The sequence below is a fragment of the Equus asinus genome, chromosome 11 (genome assembly GCF_041296235.1).
Source record: "Equus asinus isolate D_3611 breed Donkey chromosome 11, EquAss-T2T_v2, whole genome shotgun sequence".
NCBI classification, from domain to species: domain Eukaryota; kingdom Metazoa; phylum Chordata; class Mammalia; order Perissodactyla; family Equidae; genus Equus; species Equus asinus.
The window spans coordinates 16145555-16168384 of record NC_091800.1 but is presented as its reverse complement, the minus strand read 5'-3'; the positions used below and the strand labels follow the sequence as shown (position 1 = coordinate 16168384).

Here is a 22830-nt window from a genome sequence, read left to right as displayed (position 1 = left end):
TAACTACTATTATTATTTTATTATATTTGGAGTAAACAAGCAACAGATGATTCTGGTTTGCTTTGCAAACAGCTCTTTCCAGAACTTTTCTTTAGCACTTACATACAAATATATACATATTTAATATATTATGTTTTTTCTCCTCCTCTCCCTACCCCTTGTTGTCTAGAAACCTTGATTTTGCCAAGCGCAATTTTGCCAACCACATTACATTTCAAGAATATGACTCCTGGGGCTGGCCCCGTGGCCGAGTGGTTAAGTTCGTGGGCTCCACTGCAGAGGCGGCCCAGTGTTTCGTTGGTTTGAATCCTGGGCGCAGACATGGCACTGCTCATCAAACCACGCTGAGGCAGCGTCCCACATGCCACAACTAGAAGGATCCACAACAAAGAATATACAACTATGTACTGGGGAGCTTTGGGGAGAAAAAGGAAAAAATAAAATCTTTAAAAGAAAAAAAAGAATATGACTCCTGAGGGGCTGGCCCGGTGGCACAGGGTAGAGTTCACACATTCTGCTTCGCCGGCCCAGGGTTCCCCAGGTGAGGACCTACGCAATGCTTTCAAGCCATGCTGTGGCAGGCGTCCCAAATACAAAGCAGAGGAAGATGGGCATGGATGTTAGCTCAGGGCCAGTCTTCCTCAACAAAAAAGAGGAGGATTGGCAGTGGATATTAGCTCCAGGTTAATCTTCCTCAAGGAAAGAAAAAAAAGAATATGACTCCTGAAGTTGTTGAGAGACTTATATGTTCACAAGGTGCTAATGGAATGCAAAAATGGAAATGCTTAACAGCCTCAAAACTCTCTTTGAGTTACAGAAGGATCCTCGTAGAGACAGAAGCTTAAGCTAAGTCCTAAAGGATAAGTAGGATTTTGCTGGTAGAGAAAAACACCGCTAGAAAGAAGGTACTATTTTAAATAAACTGTGCAGATTCAAATTTCCAGATCTCGAATGCCCTCACTCCACACAGCAAACTTCTGCTCACCTTTCAAAGCCAATCTCAAGAGAATCGTCCACCTTAAAGTCCTTTCTGATTCCTGTAAATAATTCATCACTTTCTCCTCTGTGATGTTGTACTCTAATACATATTTTTACTCAAGATCACACGAGAAAGAAAAGGCAGAGCCAAGATCTACATTCAGATTAGTCAAACCACAGAGGCCTGATCACATTACTTAGCATTTTTTAATTTATACATCAGTCTATCTTATTAGAACTGAAGTCCTTAAAGAAAAGAATCATCTTTCCAATCCAACTCTGTCCCAGGTTTGAGTATACTGTCCCTCGTATGGGCACTTCAGCTCCCAACCACCACCCAGAAGTAAAAGTAGGTTTAAATTAATCTCCTTCATCTCCATCAGGTATTAGAAATCTTTTAGGTTTTAAGATCATCCAAGAATGTTGCTGAAGCATAGTCTAAAATTTTAATGGAAGACCACAACACATACCACCAACTCTCAAAACCTAGACAATGATCCAAATGTACAGTGCTAGCTTTTTAGGCAGATCATCCCTAGGACACTGCAGTGACGGGTCCTCTACTCTGGGCATGAGACTAGTTAGGATTTGAGACAGCAGCAAACTGGATCTTAAGAATTCTATAAAAGAAGCAGTAAGCTTAGCAAGTACTGCCTCCGCCTGAAGCCTAACAATGTTTATTACCTATGAAATCCTGGAAACATTATTTATCTTTAACTCTTAGTTTCCTCATCTGTAAAACACTACCTATCCTCAGAGGGCTGTTGTGAGACTTAATGCACGTAAAACAGTTAGCACAATGCCCACCTGGTACTTAATATGAGCTCGAGAGGTTCGTTGTTATTACAATTATTATTATTGCTAGTATTAAAGGAAAGTGAAGACCTCAACTTTCTACAAACATTGCAGCAGATATAAAATCAAAATTTGTAATTAGCTGAAGAAAAGAATCAAAACTTTTGGGGCTTAAAGTGACATCAGTAAATAAGTAATGCCTTTGGATATATAGACAAGGCATATGAGAATAAAAACATGAGGGAGAAAAAAAGGAAAAAGTAGAAAAAAGGAAAGGAATAAAATAGTTCAAAGTAAGAAAGTAAGGGGTTTGCATAATCGAAAATAGTATAATTTTTAAAGGGAATTTAAGTAAAACATTACAAATAGAAGATCTTATATTTTACCACCACCACTCAGTTTATCCTTGTTTTCACTTAAGACCAATTGTTATGGGTTGAACTGTGTACCTCCAAAATTCATATGTTGAAATCCTAACTCTCAGAACCTCAGAACGTAAGTGTATTTAGAGGACCTTTAGGTAACTAAGGTAAAATGAGGTCATAAGGAGTGGCCCTAATCCAATATGACTGATGTCCTTATAAGAAGAGGAGATCAGAAGACAGACACACAGAAGAAAGACCATATGAAGACAGAGGGAGAAGATGGACACGTGCAAGCCAAGGAGAGAAGTTCAGAAGAAACAAACTCTGCTGACACCTTCATCTTAGACTTCTAGCCACCAGAATCATGAGAAAATAAATTTCTGTTGTTTAAGCATCCAGTCTGCTGTATTTGTTACAGCAGCCCTAGCAAACTAATACACCAGCCAAACCCAAGAAACTCAGATTAATACAATAGAAGGGATAATTGCTAGACTAGAAGTCCAGAGATCTGAAATCTAGTCCTACAGTATGGCAACTGAAAAACGAGTAGCCCAGATTAAATCAGTAACTTTGCTATGCCTGGGTTTCCATATCGAAAAACAAGATAATCTTTGAAATTTTATCAAGCAGTAGCATTCCAAAACTCTAGTATTCAATTCAGAGTCTTGCTTAAAATATAGCACTGATAATTAATACTAAAATTAGCAATCTAAATACAAAAGGGGACTCTTATTCTGATAAATAAAGTAAATCTTCACAAAGTACACATGCTGCTTTCCAGGAAAAGTTAAGGTTACTTCTCAATTTATGGTTTTGGTAAATAGGGCATACATAGATTTTCAGAAAGTGTACATTCAATATATTTTTTAATAGTAACTCACAAAAAACAGTTCTGTCATTAAGAACAGTCTAGCAAATAATATAAGCAAAACATATTAGAAATAACAGTACTTTCATCCAACTCCTACAAAACAAACTCCTACGTTTTATTGTTTCTTTGACTCTGTAGCAATGTTTACAATTTGCCTCACAAAGTATTTGCTGACAATAAATACATTTTAATTTGTTGCCATATTGATTTCCATAAATTATTTAGGCAATTTTTACCAGAGCAGGGAGAACCAGTTTTCCCCCGATGATATGTGGTTTCTAAATTGTTGCTATTAAGTCAATGCATTAGCTAGGATGAGGTTTACTGACATATAACAGGAAAACCTAAGATATGAGTGGCTCAAACAGTATAAAGATATATGTGTGTCTGTATGTATAAGTATAGACTGTATAAGTACATATATATACACACATATATATGCATACATATAAAGGAAGAGAGCATGCTAGAATACCTATCAGTTTCTTTCTATACTTCTAATGGTTCATCTACTTTTGAGATGTCCCTGCTAAACCAATGCTGTCCAACAAAAATATAATGCAAGCCATAGATGTAGTTTTACATTTTCTATTAGCCACATTAAAAGAAAAATGTAAAAGGAAACAGGTGAAATAAATTTATATTTTATTTAACCCAATATATCTAAAATATCATTTCAATATGTAATAAACATTTTTAAATTATTAATGAAATATTTTACATTTTTTCATACCAGGTCTTCAAAATCAAGTGTACATTTTATGCTTACAGAACATTTCAAGTGCTCACTAGCCACACAGGGCTAGCGGCTACAATATGACTGCAGAGCTCTAGACAGATCTTGCCATCTTTCAAAACTCAACTCAAGCAATACCACTTTTATGAAGCCTTCTCTTGACTCCCTTGGCATATTTCTCCCTTCAGTGTGGCCAACTATATCCTAATTTATTTCTATCACAGAATTTACACATTTCATTGCCTGTATTTGTCACTCCCTACATAAACTCCAAGGCAGGGACTTTGTCTTGATCATTGTATTCTCATCGCCCAGCATTATACATGGCGTAAGTATTCAATAAATATTTGTTTAATAAAATGGATATGTGGCTGCATATAGTGTTAGGCTGAAAATGAATATACATATTCAGACCCAACAGACTGGTATTTAAATGGGGAGCAGGGGGAGCAAAGGAGAAGTAGCCATGAACAAAAGAACCAGAAAACCTGTGAAATAAAAATAGCAACTTATCTTGAATAAGTAAATCAATTAGAAAATGATAATTAACTATAGACTATGATCCAATAACAGTGTATATTAAACATTAATATCTGACTACCATAGTATAAAGCAAAACTTTTTAAGATCTCTGGTTTTTCTTCAGGAATTTACTACATTAAAAATAGAATCCCTCTTTAACAACTAATAATATATGCCATAAGCGTGATACAACTAATTATTAAATTTTACTCTCATAAACTACCTCCCATTAATATACCTTTATTCCTCTTACATACAAAGACAATAAATTAAGGCTCGAACATACAGGATGCATTATCATTTCGATCTAAAACCCCAACCACACTTTCACTGGAACTGAAATCTCTGTTGTAAATGTCTATATCCCATATTTCCTAAACTGGTCATCTTCGATTTATTTCAGAGCTTGGAAGCATAATTTTTTAATGTAATTGGGTGCACCTGTCATTCTGAATGACAGTTTGTCACACAGTAACTAAAATACATTAGTTTACCTTTCAGAGTGCAGATCACTAATCAGGTTAAGCATTATTTCTAGAATTAAAAAAATGCCCAATAGGATTAATGAAAAAAATCAGCAAATCAGACTAAAATCTATTTGCTCAACATACTTCCTATAAAATACTCTATTTCACAGAGAAAAAAATGCTTTTTCACAGCTTCTCCACCCACTCCTAAAATGACTCAGTCATCCTAAAAATGAATGTTTTTGATCCTAAGGCCCAGATGAGAAAATGTTAATGGTTCAAAACAATTCCAGGATCATTCAGGCAATCTTGTTGAACTGTGATCAATTAGTTTAGTCAGTCCCTGTGTGGTACTAATGAGACTAAGGAATGGGTTACATTCCATTTGAATCTAAACTTAGTATAGTCAATGGCATCTACAATCCCACCCAATTAGGGCCTGCTGTCTGCCAGGTGGATGACTACAACAATAATAGCAACAAAACAAGCATGTGAACAGATTAACACCTAGGGGAAAAAACCCACAAAATTCACGCCTTAGCATATTTTATTCATATGGAAGGGATACTTCAAAGAAACCTACAATGTGAAAAGTCACACTTTGGTAAAGATGAATCATCAAATCTCAACTTAAAAAATCATGAAAAGTAAATATACTACTTTATAAATAGTTGCTGCATTATTACATATATTATTTTACCTAGCTTCTAATATTTTTATTCTGAAACATTCTTTCAACTTTGTAATGCTGGTAAATGAAAAACTACAATTGGATTTGCAGAAAGGAAAAACCAGTATCCTTCAGGGGGTGGGAGGGGACAGGATTTCCTTACAGAGGAAGAAGTTTGATAAAATAGTACTAATACGAGACCAGTTAAGGAAAAAAGCTTATTCATAGTGATCCTGATTGAACGGTATCAGACCAGCTTGAATTTTCTTCTAGATTTTAGAAAAACATTAACTTTATTTTGATAAAATGTTACAATTTTTAGCATTCTGATTTTATGAGACTGAGAAAATTAGGAATAATTTCCAACATTCTCAGCTCTCTTCCTTTCATCTCTTCCTCCACCTTTTTTCTCTTATCCATGAACCACAAATGCCCACAGAGATCTAGCTCCTCACTCTCACATGCAGTAAGAGGATATGCACTGAAAACCAAACTCCCCATGTCTCTCCCCTGGGCCCAAATGTACATACCTGCACCTCAACTACAACTCCACTCAATAACAGATATGTGGCATACACGCTATCATCACTATCTTTTAACATCTCAACCTACATTTTTTTAAAAAATTAATATTGAGTGTTTACTATGTATCAGGTCCACCATCAGGCATCAAGGATCTCTTCCTATTGTCCCTTCCCCCAATCACAACTTAAAAGGGTAAATCTGTCATCCTCTTCTTACTGATAAACATCCTCTAATTTCAGTTTAAGAGAGAATCTTTTTTTTCTCCAAAGATAAAGACTATATGATAGTTTATAAAATCATGCAAAATATGAGCGGTTTCCCAAAGTTTTCAATACAAGACCTAATATGTAACTGAGTTAGCTGTAGACCTAATAATTCAGTTAGCTGTAGACCAAAAATAAAAGAAATATTATGTGAGCCACATAGATAATTTAAAATTTTCTAACAGCCACCTAAAAGAAATAAAAAGAATCAGGCGAAGTTAATTTTAATACATATATTTTATTTATAATAAAATAACCAAAGAGGCAATATAAGCAAAATACTATCATTCCAACATGTAACCAATATAAAAATTATTAATGAGATATTTTATATTCTTTTTTTCAAATTAAGTCTTTGAACTTTGGTGTGTATTTCATACTGAAAGCACACCTCAATTCTTACCAGCCACATTACAAGTACTCAATAACTACAAAATGCAGTGGCTCCTACACTGGACAGCACAGCTACAGACAAACAAAAAGAAGTGGTACTTTAGAACAAATAGTAAATATATAAAAAGACAAACCAATTAACAAGATAAATAAAGGTTTCAACAGACTTAAAAGGGGCATAAATATAGCCACAATTGATAAATCTTTAGTAAGTTATTTAAGATAAGCTAGGACTAAACTGCAACGGTAGAAAAGGTGATAACATACGTTGTCTTACAAATATAAAAATAAACAGTTAAAACTAAAGCTATCATCTTCAGAAGCTGTATACCACGTAAAATGAGTTCAAACAGAGGTGGGCATGCTCTCTAGAAGCTTATAACTAGATAGATAAGATGAAAGACAAAATTTAGAAAAAGGGGTTATTTTAAAACACAGATTATTTAATGCAAGCACACTAACAACCTCTTAAGTAAAAATGAATTACTGGTTTTTTTTTAAAATGGAGAAGAGGTAAAATCACTACAAATATTCCATAAGAAATTGACATCACTGGAACAAATTAGCTGCTGTCTTCCATAAATAATTAATTTTTCAGGTGACAAAACAAAAATTATTCATGTGTGAGTGTTCCTGGTCTTCCTTTCCCCATGTCAACGCAAGAGAATTCTTGCTTGGTCTGCTGAGTCTCTTTACTTCTCCATTCTCTGAGATTGTCTTGTCAGTGTAAATGGAAATTATTTTATGCTTTGTAATATAGCGAGAGGAAAGAGGAATAGTAGGAATTTACAGGGTAGGGCTTGGTACTGAATTTCTCGGCCAAGTTCCAGGGTAAGAGAATTAAAAGCAGCTACACTGTGGGAAGAAAGCAAATGAGGGGAAAAAAGTAAACTTTTAAACAAATATTACTATGGTCTATATATCCCTATTCCACGTAACATTCAAGAAATAAGGAAAAAGAATCTGAGTCACATAGAAATTACTTTTGCTTATTGGAGACTGTTTTCATTTGGTTCCATCAATACAGAGACTAGTTCACGACGATCATGAATTAATAAATGTAACATACAAACACAGTTGCAGAGTATCTCATCTGTGTTGCCAACGGAGACTAGTTTGAACCAAAAACTACTACTCTTTGAAGAAATATGCCAAGTGAAATAAGCCAGACACAAAACAACAAATACTGCATGATTATACTTATATGAGGTACACAAAGTACTCAAATACATAGAGACTAAAAGTAGAATGGTGACTGCCAGGGTTTGGAGGAGGAGAGAATGGGGAGTTATTGTTTAATGGGTACAGAGTTTCAGTTTGGGAAAACGAAAAACTTCTGGCAATGGTTGGTAGTGATGGTTGCCCAACAATGAGAATGTACTTAGTGCCACTAAACTCTACATTTAAAAACTGTTAAATTGGTAAATTTTATGTAATCTATATTTTACCACCATAAAAAAGAGATAAAGACTTTGAACAAGTAGGCTAGCTTGGAAATAAACCTAGCAGTAATGACATTTGAAGAAAAAAATGACTTTTAAAGCCACATTTACCATCAACATTAAAAATACATTTTCTTTATCAAAATACTCATGCCTATTTGTTGAAAATAAGTGTGCTGGATATATGACATTATTTAAAACAACTGACATGATAACGTAGTAGCTAAATGAACAGAACATGTTGAAAATGGTCTTTAAATGCTAATAATCAAATGATGCATTTGGAGACACTTCCCAATGATAGCACTTATATCCATTCTTGCTTGGATACAGTAAAGAACAACATTTTAAAATATTACAGCTTCATGAGAATACTACATTAAACTACATGGTGGTTTGGCTGCTGAAAATTATCTGTGGTGTGTCAGAGATTAAGACAGTAGGGGAACAGAGCAATTCAGAAAGAACACAAACAATGAACAACGGGTTTTAGACAACACCTAGTAACACCACACCTCATGTCCACTCTTATCCTAGTCTCATGCATACAGATACAGGGCGTTAAAGGGAAAAGTCAATTTCTTCTAGCAAGAGCTCAACTAAATGAAAATTTTGAAAACTAAATACTTTTTGTGTGTAGCTCTCCTTAGCTGCTCATAAAGCCCAAGAATCTTACCACTCACAGAAACACTTGCCAAGCTAGACATTAAGAAAAACAAACATTATTCAAATGCATATATCATATATGAAATTCGTACATAAATAATTTTTAGTAAGAGAAAAACATCAATATCTTTTAAAATATAATAATCACTCCTTCCAGAGTACTAAGAATTAAAAGTAAATGCCATCAGTTAATATTTGTCTATTCATCTTAACTTTCTGAGTTATGATACACTCAAAATAAGTCTACTTTATTCTTTGCCAGTATGAGTGATTCCTTTATTTTTATAGTTTGTCCATCAATATTTGTTGAATGCCTACTATGTGTACATAATTATTCTGCAACAGTATAACAATATATCTTTCAACAGTCAAAAAGGGAAACGGGAAAACACGTATACCCCTATGTCAAAGAACCAGTATGTCAGAAGTCTGGGTAAGTGCAAATGAGAGGTCTACACAAATAGAGCTCCTGAAATAATTCACTAAACTGGACTCTAACAAACTTACCACCTCCCCTGAGCAAGCATGAAAGGGCTAAAAAAAAAAAAAAGTTTAAGCCATTGAACATTTATGAAATAAAAAAAGAGGGATTTCTACAAGAAGAAATAAAGCTGATCTAATTGCAGTCTGTAGTCACTAGGGGACACAACCACGAAAAGACTCCCTCATGACCTGTCTCCCTTTGCAAGCTATCCTCTCTTTGTGGAAAGCTTTTGCACTTCTGCCCTTTTTACCCTGGGAAACAGTTACTTGTCATGCAAGATCCAGGTCAAAAGTCACCTACCCAATAACAACTTCCCAGACTTCTCCAGGCAGAGATAATGGATCCATTAATATCTTCACAGCATTTTGTTTAAATCTTCGTAATATCACTTTTTACCATTGTAATTTATGTGCTTATTCTTCTGTTTCCTGTGCTGAACCTCCAGTTATTGAAGGTAGAGACTATGTAATTCTTTTCCATATGCCCAATGAGTATCTTTTTTTCTCCTAAAGATTGGCCCTGAGCTAACATCTGCTGCCAATCTTTTTCTTTTTTTTTTTTCTTCTCCCCAAAGCCCCCCAGTACATAGTTGTATATTCTAGTTGTAGGTCCTGCTGGTTGTGCTATGTGGGACACCACCTCAGCATGGCCTGATGAGCGGTGCCATGTTGGCACCCAGGATCCAAACCAGCAAAACCCTGGGCCACAGAAGCAGAGCACACGAACTTAACCACTCAGCCATGGGGTCAGTGCCCCCAATGAGTATCTCGACTCTGGCAATAGAACACCAGGTTAGGATTAATCACTAACTGATTCAACCATCACTGAACGCATTCTGAGCCTGCCTGAGCAAAAAAAAAAAGAAAAAGCATGCTTCTTCATGAAGGTTATAAACTACAGTTCCAACGAGCTGAGGTAAGTGGAATCATAGGCACCAAGACAAAATGAAGAAAGCACTAGACGAAGAATCAAGAAATCTAGGTGATTACTCATAGTCTATGAAAGACAGGATCTTAACAAAACTGCTTCTCTGTCCTCACCTATGCAAGTGATAGTCAGGCTCTACTTCAGATCTGAAGACGCTATGACTCCTTATCCATTTCAAATACCCAGAAACATTCTTTTAAACATAAGCCACACATGTATACACCTAAATCTCTCTATCCTCCCGCTATCAAAAAACAAAACAAAACTGAATTGTTAAAGCAAGAGGCAAACACAGAGATTAAAAGATCCAGAACAGCCAGGGAATAAAAGATTTGTACCCAAATCAGATGTGACCAAAACAAGCGAACTATACTAAGTGTGAAAAAAATCCTCATTCAAAAAAAAGTTCACTAAGCAGCACAAAACTCCAGATTCCATGTTAAGCATTCACGATACCAAGAGGAATAAGACAATGTTCTGATCTCTAGGGATTCAGAGTCTCAAGGGAGCCCGACAAGTAAACAAATAATTAAAATAGAATATGGCAGATGCTAAATTTGAGGTATGTACAAAATGTTACAGGAGAGCACAGGATGGGACAAAGAGGTTTTAGAGGGAGATCTGGGAAGGCATCACTTAAGAAGAAAAGAGCTAATTCCTAAAACATCATCAGGAGATTTTTTAGACAAAAGACAGAAGAATATGATGACTTGAGATACACAGTAATTATTTAGCAAGTAACAGTCAATACAGAATAATAAAAGAAACATTCTTCCACTGATGACTCATATCTCATTAGATTTTAAAAATAATTTAAATACTTAATTTAAATTCAAGGACTTTGAAAGGGCAATCAAGTTATAGAGATTTAGTACAAATCAAGTAAAATAATTCTATGCATTTTATAATAAAATATTGCTTATACAATTAGAGCTGAAAACACTTCTCCTCTTTCAAGATACCTAGCTTAGTTTAACTTAGGAAGGCAATGACTTTTATTTCACTGAAGCTTTTACATTCCAGGTCAAGATGATAAAATAAGATAACACATTATATGCTTAACATAGTGCTTGGCATGTAAGGATTCAGAAAATATAAGCTGCTATCACTGCCCTTGTCATCATTACTAAAGAGCAACAAACTTGGAAATGGAACATCTAGCTCTGAGTCTCATTTCTGCAACTAAATTGCTTTGCAACCTTGCATAAGTCTCTTACCTTCAGCCATAGTTTACTTATTATATTAAAATAAACACACATTTACTTCAAAGGGGTTGGGAGAGGATATTACAAACAAAAGTTATGAAACCAAAACCAATTTATAAATGCCAATTCCCTCTTCACCAAGAAAAATTTTAAAATAACAGTAGAAATACTTATACACCATCTTTAAATCAGTTGCAGTTTCTCTCAGAAAATGAAAGTAGATGATAAAGAGAAATATACCTAGACATTTACACTTCCATAAAATTTTCTATTAATCAATGTTTGCTCTACTAATAAACTCAGAGAGGAATCACAATTATTGGAAATTATATTACCCAGACTCTAGTATAATTGCTTCAATAATTTATTTTTTTATCCAAGCAAATATGGTATATGTGCTGGTTCATATAACATATAACAAATCTACTTTTTCTACATGAAATAAATATATTAATGCATACTATTATTCCAGTTCAGAATAGGATCTAAAGTATCCACATTTTGCCTAGTGAAAAGGTAGACAATTCAAAGTTAGTTACCATTTATAATAGTGTATAAACAATTATTCTCCAAAACTCAAAAATGAATAGTGCACAATATAGTTCACGCCAGATCACTCCTGTGTGCAAATAAACCAAATTGTCCTGCATTCATTTTTATTTCCTATGAACAGTTTCTCCTGAGTCCTCTATGGGCAATATTCCCTACTACAGAATCAACTCACTGAGGCTGGCTGGTTCCTCCCCTTCCAACATCATGTTTGCATATAATGCTGGCATTTGGGATAATTTCTAAGTAGTTACATTTTATTTAATAATGGAAAAGACTCCAGCTTTTGAATCTGAAGGCCTGAGTCCCAGCTCTCCTATTTAATACCTAGATAACCTTGTCTAACTACTCCACATTTCCCGCAGCTGTAGTTTCCACATCTGCAGAGAAGGAATGGCTTCTGAAAAAGCCTTTATTCTGAGGATTAGTTAACACAATGCAATTACACAAGTGCATCGTCAAGAGTCAAGAGCTATTAAAATATAGGCTAATATTATTTTCTAAAACAATTCATCACAAAATCATGTGTAATCCTCTAACTTGCCCCTAGGCTTGTTACTTAAGTAGTCTTCTAAATATTTAAGGTAATAATCCCAGAGGGAGGTATTATTTACCTAGGATCACCATTCATGTCCTAGTACACCTACATGTGAAATTCAGCCTGTGAGGGAAGGGAAAGAGAGAAGGGATTCCCGGCAAAGGAACTTGTGTTACCTCATGCCTGTTCCCCAGTCTTTCATCCTCTCACTCAAAACAGGAAATTAGGAAAAACTACCCCAGGCACTGTTAAAGACTACACAAGATTCAGAACAGACCTCCTGTATTTCATCAGGAGACCATGATGCCTGAGTACCTGAGATCTTTTCTCTGACAGGTTCACCAGGCTCAGGTACTCTAAGCTAAAACCAAGCAGCTCAGTTTTAGTGAGATCATTATTCTTTTTCTACGATCAGATGATCCTCAGGCTCAAGATACGAACAAAAAGAAAAAAACAGTAAGTACTAAATATTAGCTTGGTACCAAGTACTTTACCTATATTCATTTAATAGGCACAACCTTGAGGTAAATATCCCCTTTTACACATAAGGAAACTGAGGCACATAAAGTTTTAATAGCTGTATGATATTCCAAAATATGGATGTAAAATAATTTACTTAACTCTTTTCCTATTGTTGAACAGTTAGGTTGCTGTCAATTTTTTTATATCATAAAACTAAATTTAACCCTCATACTTCTCCATGGGAAATTTTTTCTGAGCCTAAAGAACTAAGGATTAATGACAGAACCTCTTTAAATTTGATGTGTATCATTAAAAAGTCATTCAGGGGGCCAGCCCAGTGGCGCAGCGGTTAAGTTTGCACGTTCTGCTTCTCGTTGGCCCGGGGTTTGCCGGTTCGGATCCTGGGTGCAGACACGGCACCACTTGGCAAAAGCCATGCTGTGGTAGGCGTCCCACATATAAAATAGAGGAAGATGGGCATGGATGTTAGCTCAGGGCCAGTCTTCCTCAGCAAAAAGAGGAGGATTGGCAGTAGTTAGCTCAGGCCTAATCTTCCTCAAGAAAAAAAAAAGTCATTCAGAACAACCATAATATTTTACATGCCCAACAACATTATTTAAGATTATTTTAGCATCCCTAGGTAATAACGGTAATTTTCTTTTTAGTCACTTCTTTCTCATGGTATCTCACTATTACTTTATGTTCTTACTTAGTGAAGATGAATTTTTATATTAATTAGCAATGTATATTTCCTCTTCTTGAAATATATAAAGTCCCTTGCCAAATTAATATTTTTCTTATGATTTGTTCTATTATACTTAATCCCTAAGGTTTTTTTACAAAATTTAATTTAGAAGATTAGTCAGGATTCGTTGGGGTGCAACAGATAGAAACCCAACTCAAACTGGCTTAAGCATAAGAGGAAATGTGTTAGTTCAATGCATCAAAAAGTCTGGGGATAAAACTGACTTCAAAGTCTCCAAAGACACTGTCAGTAATCTGTCTCCTGGTTTTAGGTGCCTCTGTGATAGCTCCAGTCTTGCGCATACTCTGCCTTCATGGTGGCAGATTGCCAATCAAATCTAGACTTACATTCTAACATCCTAGCAACTCCAGTGGTGAGCATCTTTTTCTTTCTCCAGCAAAATAAAAGAAGTCATCAAGCTGTCTCAGATGTGCAGCTAGATTTTTAAGCATTATCTGTTATTGATGGGCCAGAGCCAGCTTCTGTTTCTGGTCCAGGAAAGCAGAAAGGAGTCCAGGGGAACCCCAAACAACACAAACCAAGAATGAAGAAGGGATGGCTTCCCAAAAGAGTACCAAAAAATCTAGAACTGAGGTAGCCCTGATGGCCTGCTGGTTAAAGTTCCGTGCTCTCACCACTTTGGTGGCCTGGGTTCACGGAATCACACCACTCGTCTGTCAGTTGCCACGCTGTGGTGGCAGCTCACATAGAAGAACTAAAAGGACCTACAATTAAAATATACAACTATGTACTGGAGCTTTGGGGAGGAAAAATATAAAAAGAGAAAGATTGACAACAGATGTTAGCTCAGGGCGAATCTTTCCCAGGGAAAAAAAAATCTAGAACTGTGGGCAGCAAAAAGAATGGATGCTATGTAGCCCAAACCACAGAAGTCTATAACATTCTAGCCCTTGGCTGCCTGTCCATCTTATATACTCACTTCTTTCCATACATATCTTTTTAAAGACCCATGTTTAACAATGTAACTATCTTAGCCACAACAGAAAATGCACTTACCTCACCAGTGGGGGAAGGGGAACAAAGACAATGCCAAGTTATTGCAATCAGCTACAAGTCTGAAATCTTTGTGCTATGAACATTATTCCTAGGTCTGAATGTGCATTCTTCTTAGTTGGACCTCATAATCTGACAATATATAGCTACATAATAAATTTAACTATCTTCCTTGTAATTAATATACAATGGTAAAAGAACAAATAATAATAATAACTCCCACTTAGAAGAGTGGAGAAGGTAAAACAAACCACGGTCACTAATTCAAAGCATAGACCATATACTACTGGTCAGAGTAGCAAGAATTCCTTGCCCCGGCAGTGGAGTTCCTTGGTCAGCCAATTTGGATGTACTCATGACTACTATCTCAGAAGAGCTCACTTGTCCATTATCCTCCACAGCCTTAGATTTTCCTTCTAGCAGCTGTACCACTTCAGCAGCCCACTTCCTCTTACTGAAGCTTAGAACTGCCTTAGAAGTAAACGAACACAGGTCTTTGTTTACCAGGCTTGAGGATACCCTGGAAGTAGTTTCCCTAAAAGCTTTGTAAGCCTTGGTCAATTTACTTCAGTTAAGTGCATGAATTAGAAACCAAAGCTAGAGATCTTATCAAGATACAGTATACCAATCTAGATTTCCACCTCTTCAGTTTCACAGCATATTCAGTCCCATAGCAATAGGCCTTCACAGTACCCATCCCTTTAACTCTCAACTTAATGATTTTCCTAGAAGCAATGTGAAATAATAACCTGGGTGAGAAGGCACAGCTATCTATCACTTGTTCCCTGGCTGCATTCTCTTTTAAGGCTCTTCAGTAACTGGATTGTTACTTTGGTTAGGAGGCTGGGAGTATAACCCATGAGGTACTTGGATGAAGTTTATAAAACGGAACTTTACCTGGTTCTAATTTAAACTCCTGTTTTTCCTCTTAAGCTAACTTTAGCACAGGATAATAAAAATTGGGCTTTGCAGCCTTCAAAGGTCTTGATACTCTGATTCTCTGCTATCAAAGACAATATTTTCTTCCCTCTCTGCTTTCAAGCATGCCAGCTTGGACCAAAGCTAATTCCTCTCTTACTATACATTATCAAATGCCCCAAGAAGTGGCCAAAACACTACAGTATCACGAAAGTTCTAGCCTCAGTAGTTCCATGGGCAAAGATAACACAGGTGACAACTTAAAACAGCTGCACTGTAGTTCCTTAAAAGGAACTGCTAGGCGAAATCAAGGTGCTCACTCCCTTGCACTCCATTTCAGTATTTAAAGTCTGCTCCTTACAAGGTCCCATTTCCAGTTACTAACGTCTATGATAGTAAGGATTCCTTCCATTGACAAGTGACAAAAATCCAATTTAAACTGACTTAAAGCTAATAACAACAATAAATAATAATAATACATTTTAATAGAGAGAATTTAATGGTTAGAAGATAATCACCACAGGCATAGAGAGCTCCAGGTGTTCAAGCAGAATCAAGAATATCTTTCTCTCTCTTGACCTCATACTTAATCCAATTCTAAAAGAGGCACCCACAGCTACAGGATGAGCCTACCCGTTCAGCATCCTCAACAGAACGAGTTCCAGTACAAGTCTCGGACTGACCCTGTGGCTCCCCCTGCATTAAGTGTTCATCCCTGAACCAATCACAGTTATTTTGGCCATGCCCAGCCCACCTAAGCCCACCTAAACCAGCTGAACTAAGGATAGGGGGTGAGCAGTTCATCAATGGAAACTGAGGTACCATTACCAAAAGGGGAAATGTATGTTAGACAGACAAAAACAAGAGATGTCCACTATTCCTGGTAATATGACAAAGGCTCACAATATTTTTAAATTTCTATTCAATGTATTATATATATTCTTTGTTAAAAATAACACAATCTTTGTTATGTGCTTCTGTATTAGACACACACATAGGTTTATTGAAAAGAAAAGTTTTTATCAGACTTTTACTTATTCCAAGATACCAGTTTAAAACAACATTTACATATGTAGCAATGCCTAAAAAGATGACATCATGCATATTCAACACACATTTCTAGCTATAGGAATAGGCAATACATTAACTTTACACAACTAATTTATTTCAGGATCTTGGGTCTGGACCCTACTGAATAGAATTTCAGAAACTGGTCTTCTACTACCTAAAATGGTATCCTGCATACCTAAAATGCACTTAACTTACCCAAGAGCCAGAAATACAAAAAATACTTCAGATAGGTTCCTGCCCTCATGGAGCTTATAGTATAGAAGGGGAAACATGTATAAAAAACACTACTACAGAGTAATAGGTATATCTTTGTATAAGGATATATGCTGGCAATGCATAAAATATGAGAAGTACAGGCAGGTACAGGCAAAAACTATGAAACTGATGCAACACAATATTTAAAGTAAACAGTCAAAAGTGTGGATGATTGAATTTTATAATACAGCTACATCAGTGATCCAAAATGGAGGTTGGGTCTGCTAGAACTAATGAATTTCTTTACAGTGTGTTTGAAGAAAGTACACCAAAAGAATAGAGAACCTTGAGACATATTTAATTAACAGCATAGTATTTCCCAAAAACTGACTAGCAATACACAAAATATGTATTTAAAATTAATATCACCTAGGGGCCAGGCCAGCAGCAAAGTGGTTAAGTTCGTGCGGTCTGCTTCAGTGGCCCGCAGTTTGCAGGGTCAGATCCCACGTGTGGACCTACACACTACTCATCAAGCCATGCTGTGGAGGCATCCCACATACAAAATAGAGGAAGACTGGCACAGATGTTAGCTCAGCAGCAATCTTCCTCAAGCAAAAAGAGGAAGATTGGCAACAGATGTTAGCCAAGGGCCAATCTTCCTCACCAAAAGGAAATAATAATAATAATAATAATATCACTTGATCATAGACTGGCTACATAATATTCTCTGCTTTAGTGTCATTATATGACTAAATTAATACTTCTGTGGAAAACCTCAGAACTCAAGATATTGAAACTTCTTGAGTTTACATTTGCATTCTTATTTAATTTTCAATATCCAATAGCAAGAATAAAATATAATTCAAGTTAATATGAAAACTTCCATATCAACATAAATTAAAATGCAAGATATTCTCTTTTAATATAAATAAATCTGGTTTTACTAATATTAAGGACTTCCATGATTCTAAGATGCAACTGCATATTTTTAAAATAAATTTAGTTCAAACACAGAACACACCTTTTGTTCGTGAAATTCTAAATATCTTTAAAATGAAAATTACTCTGATTATCAAGCTACAAATGAAAAAACTCTAAGAAAGAAAAGTTACTATTACATTCAAATATTAACAAATTTAATAATTTCCTTTAACAAAAATACTATGATTCATATGCCAAGAGAGCAGAGGAACTTAACCCACAAAAATCCCCTCAAAGTATCTTGTTATGCTTTCAATATAGTACACAATATGCCACGTAAACGTAAAAACAATAAATTTATCAGAGGAAATATTTTCTACAACTAAAGATATACTGGCATATTGTACAGTAATTCATGAAAAAAACAAAACTACAAATAGAATGCTATAGAATTACAGTACCTAACACACCTATTCAAAAAAACCCTATTATGACTACTTTCATTAAATATTAATCCTCTATTTTATCTTTTTCAAAAATATGTAAATATTAAAATCTTTAATAAAAAGAAAGTTTCACGCTAAAACAAAGAACACAATATTTACACAGCATTTACTTCAAGGAAGGAAAAACCTTATATAAACGTATGTTAAGTGTGTTTATAATGGAAGCAATGGATTAAGTAGTATGCCTATTTTACAACTAAAACAGTCAACAAAATTCATCTTCTATAGTTAAACGTTCTTATACTCCCACATTAAATAACTCCTCCCAAAGCCAAAATCAGTTTCTTTCACTGGTAAAGCTACAATGCAAAATCCTTGACAACACACTTTCCTGTAACGTTATTTACAAACTTATCTTCCTGATGCTACCACCTCATATTTGAATGTTTTTTAAGTCAACCATAATATCATTATACAAAATACATCCATCTACCCCAGGAATTACTCATTTTATTTCTCAATACATTGGTGATTCTTCAACAAACTCTCACAATGCACCTGAGTAATGGAAACAGATCTCTACCTTTAGCAAACAAAAGAAGAAAAATTTCAGCTACTGCTGTGTTGAAGAAGTCCTATATTTTACTGCATGCTTAAACTTTACTCTGCAAAACTTTTAATTCTTTGGGCAAGGCATGTGAGAAATAGCACCTAAAAATCAAATATTTGTATTCTCATAGAGAAAGAACGTACAGGGAAAACAGAAAAATACTTTGACAGAGGTGACTGAGACAAGGGTATTGTTCAAGGTAGAAAGTGTTTTGTTTTGAAGTTTCATTAGTCCCCTCGCATTTCTTTTCATAATAAAGGGCACTATGATAGATATTTCACTCTTCCCACCTTTTTTATTTAATGTTTTAAATTAACTGAAAATTGAAAAAACTCAATTTAGAGATATTAGAGGCTTCCAACCTCTAACAAGTCACTGAGTGCCCTAAATGGATTTTTGCTGATCTACCTCTTAAGTAAATAGAATTAAGTTTTGATAATTATTTTTTAAATGCCTATGATTTCCAAATATTTTTAGAATCAGCTTAAGTTTTCACATGACATTTTCATCATGAGTATATTGGAAAGATAAAGCCCCAAACCTACAATTCAAGAAATATTACACTTCAAATGACTAATTCATATTCCACAATCAATATAATTAACAACTTAACAGTAAACAGCTCCTTTTGTCATTTATTCTTTTCTCCAAAAGTTTCCATTTAAAGATCTACTGCATTCTTTAAATACATACAAAGAAATTTTAAACTTAACTTTTCTGATTCCAAAAATCAATGCAGTTACAAGGTCTTAAGTGGATCTGGGGATGTACCATTTCAGTATTACCTTATTTCTGATTACTCTAATTAAGCTTAACAGTGAAGTTAGTCTCTAAAATAAGGTTTGCATACTGAGACTTGATGCCAGATTTTTCACTGCACTAAACGGAGTTCAATTTCTTTTTTACCTCAAAAGAAATATTTCACTTCCTTTCTTAACATACTGTGTATCTATGGAAGCCCATCTGTTAAGGACTGATCCAGCATACATCACTACTGCTGCAGAGTCCAGACTGGTTACACATTCAAATCAGCTTCCAGCTTGAGAGCTCTACTGCCTCTTACCATGTAAAAACGTATTAAGTAAGCACACAAATACTTATTCAAATAATCTAATATCACATCATCTAAAGTACAAATGGTATTGGTTAGACAAAAACTGGAAAAAACTTTAAATGTGTTCTTTTAATTTATAGAAATACAGTACCTGCTAACATACTAACATATTTTGAGATTTCACCTCTTTTCTTTAAAAAAAAAAAAAAGTACTGATCTCCTATCTACAACTTGTTAAAATTAAAACTCCCAGGAAAACAATATTTCTATTAGTGTTTCAAAAAGAATTTGGTTAAATCAACGCAGTGACATTTCCCCAAACTTATACTGACTTTCGTAGTGATTTACTCGAAGGGTACACAAAAGTAGAAAGAGGTATTTTGTATTTCAACAGTAATACACATAACAAAGTAAAGACAGATAGTCTCCTATCTTTGACTTGACACTCTAGCAAAAAGAAAAAAACAACCAGCTTTAACTTTTCTGTGAATTTAAGAGGTTCATAAACCATAGACAATATCTAATCCATGTCTCAGGGCACCACTACTGTAACTGCAGCTTTCTTTCAGTTTTCCAATAGATCAAATAAAAATAATTGCTTAGCTGAAAATTCAGACTGCATGGGTGTTATAAAATCTCCTTGCAAGCATATTTTTATATTCCTGTGACTCCACACCAAATACAACAGTTAACTGATTGCTCCTGATTTAAGCTTTGCCTTATAAAACCCAACCTTACAGTGTGTCAAAGACTAGATATTGCAGAGGAAACTATTTAAAAAGCTTTGCCGCAGCAAAAACTGCATTTACAAAGCATTAAAAATGAACTGGTGTTAATTATCCGCAATTTATGACTCTCTCCTTCTTATTTCTTCCTGACATCTTGAACGTTTCTTAGCCTCTTGGAAGATAGCGCAAAACATTAAGTCATACACAGTTCTGCAGTAACTCTTTCTTATCATGAAAGAAACCAAAACCTAGAGCTGCATTTAACACCTTTCCTTTAGTCTTTATCCACATGCCACGCTCTCAGAGGGCAACCATAGAAACCAACCTGTATGATTTGGTGTCCTCATATTTTAACACCTTGTATACACAAAAAATGACTAAGAGGTCAGCATATTCAGGGCAATATTACAAAGAAAAGAAGGCTGCCTAAAAAGAGATGGGGGGGGGGGGGGATGGAGGAATACAGCCACAACACTCTCCATCATAGCCTCGGAATATATTTAAAGGCAGATGCAAAACTGCATCATTTTCCTCTTCATTCGAAAACATCACACCCCAGCTGCTCAAGTTAGAGCTAATGCGCCTCTCACATTTCAGTAGCACGGGGGAATTTAGGCTCTAGGGGCAAGTCTTTCATCCTCGGAGAGTGACACCACGGACAATTAAGAGTGTGGGAGAAAGAACCCCAGAGAAAAGGAGGCCTCCTCTCCCCCTAACTAAACTCTCAAGTCGACCCAAAACCTGCATGGCAAGGAATGACTACTCCTCGTAGTCATAAGAAGTGTAATAAGCGGTGTTAAGTTGGGCACCGCGCTCAGGTGGCAGGAGAGGACCAGAGGAGAGCAGGGAGGTGGCGTGGCTTCGGCAGCGCGCAGGCAGGTCACCTGCTGGGCAAGACCGGCCGGACGTTCTGTGCTCGCAGGGACGCGCGGCGCGTGTGACCCTGGGGATGGAGGGGTGGGAGCGAGCGTCTGCGGAGGGAGGCCATGGGGGCTGGGAGGCAGATGGGGAACACGCCTTTTCCCTTACCAGGTTGAGCACCGTCTCCACGATGTCCCTGTTGCTGACCTCTCCGACCTGTATGAGTCCAATCAACACTGCGAATTTCATCCGGATGTTGCGGATCGGCACCGAAGGGTTAATCATCCCCGCGGGCAGCACCACCGAGCCGGAGCCGGACGCCCCCCTCAGCTCCCCCATCCCGCTGCCCCCGCTGCCGCTGCCGCTGCCGCCACCGCCGCTGCCCCCGCCGCCTCCGCCTCCGGCCCCGACGGCGAGGAGCCCCACGGGCTGAGGCTCGAGCCCCGGGCCCGGCTTCTCGCTCGCCATTTGCCCCCCTCCTGGGGAGAAGGGAAGAGCAGTGGCGCTGCCTCCGCCGGTACCGTTATACCTGCCTCGGCCCCCGCCCCCCGGCCGTCTCCTCGGAGCCCCAGCATCCACCAGCGCCGCGGCGCCGGGCCCGCTCCCCGCCTGCGCCTCAGCCCGGCCCGCTCCGGCACCCTCCCCGGCGGAGGCGGTCGGTTATTCTCAGGCTTATTCCCGGTGGTGGCGGCGCCGCTAACCGCTGCCCGGCGAGCGGCAGTGCCCGCCCAGCAGCTGTGCCGCCGCCGCCGCCGCTGCCTCCTCTCTCTCCCCCTCCCGGTCCGTCCGGCCCGGCCCGCCCCCCGCGGAGATGCTGCCGCCGCTCCGAAAGGCACTGCGCGGCGAGCAGCAGAGCCCGGCGCTGGCCGGTGCTGAAGCTCAGGCTGTGGCCGGCAGTCCAGACGCCGCTGCTGCCGCCGCTACGGGCGCCACTGTTGTTGTGAAGCCCCGACGCCGCCGCTCACTCCGCCATGTTGCCGCCCCCTGCCTGCGGTAGCGGCCACTGCGCCTGCGCAGAGCCTCCGGGAGGCGGAGCCCTCGGTGCACCCCCTCTTTGCCCTGCCCTCCTTCCCTTTCCACTCACCCACCCAGACACCCCTCATCCCTCCCCCAACCACCCTGAACGGATAGACAGGTGAGCAGGTGCATGGGGACCGCTGCCAGACACTGGGGCAAGCTGGCAGAGGCGGGGCGGGTGGTGGCTTCCTCGTCGTTTTTCCCTTGAGGGTGGATTCTCCCTGTGGGGAAGGACACAGTGTGTGTCTTGCCTTCGCTGCCACCTCCTCCTTCCCTCAATATCCTCTTGCTAAGGAGGAGGTTCATCATCTTCGTCGTTGCATCCAGCAGCTGCTGCCAGTGCCACGTGTCGTGTAAGGTAGGGGAGTGGCAGACGACCTCTTTCTGCC

At 37.6% G+C, this 22830-nt stretch overlaps 1 protein-coding gene across 8 annotated transcripts in view; it reads right to left on the bottom strand.

Moving 5' to 3' along the window:
• The window catches only part of NBEA (neurobeachin), a 680233-nt gene extending 658158 nt beyond the window's left edge, over window positions 1-22075 (bottom strand). For 6 of the 8 annotated variants that reach the window (XM_070520517.1, XM_070520519.1, XM_070520520.1 and 3 more), the window contains exon 1: window positions 21593-22033. In XM_070520517.1, coding sequence (XP_070376618.1) covers window positions 21593-21892 — 300 coding nt within the window. In that variant the 5' untranslated portion in view covers window positions 21893-22033. Of the gene's footprint in view, window positions 1-21592 lie in introns of all 8 variants that reach the window. The other 2 variants (XM_070520525.1, XM_070520524.1) reach the window with 2 other exon arrangements.
• Window positions 22076-22830: the final 755 nt, after the last annotated feature.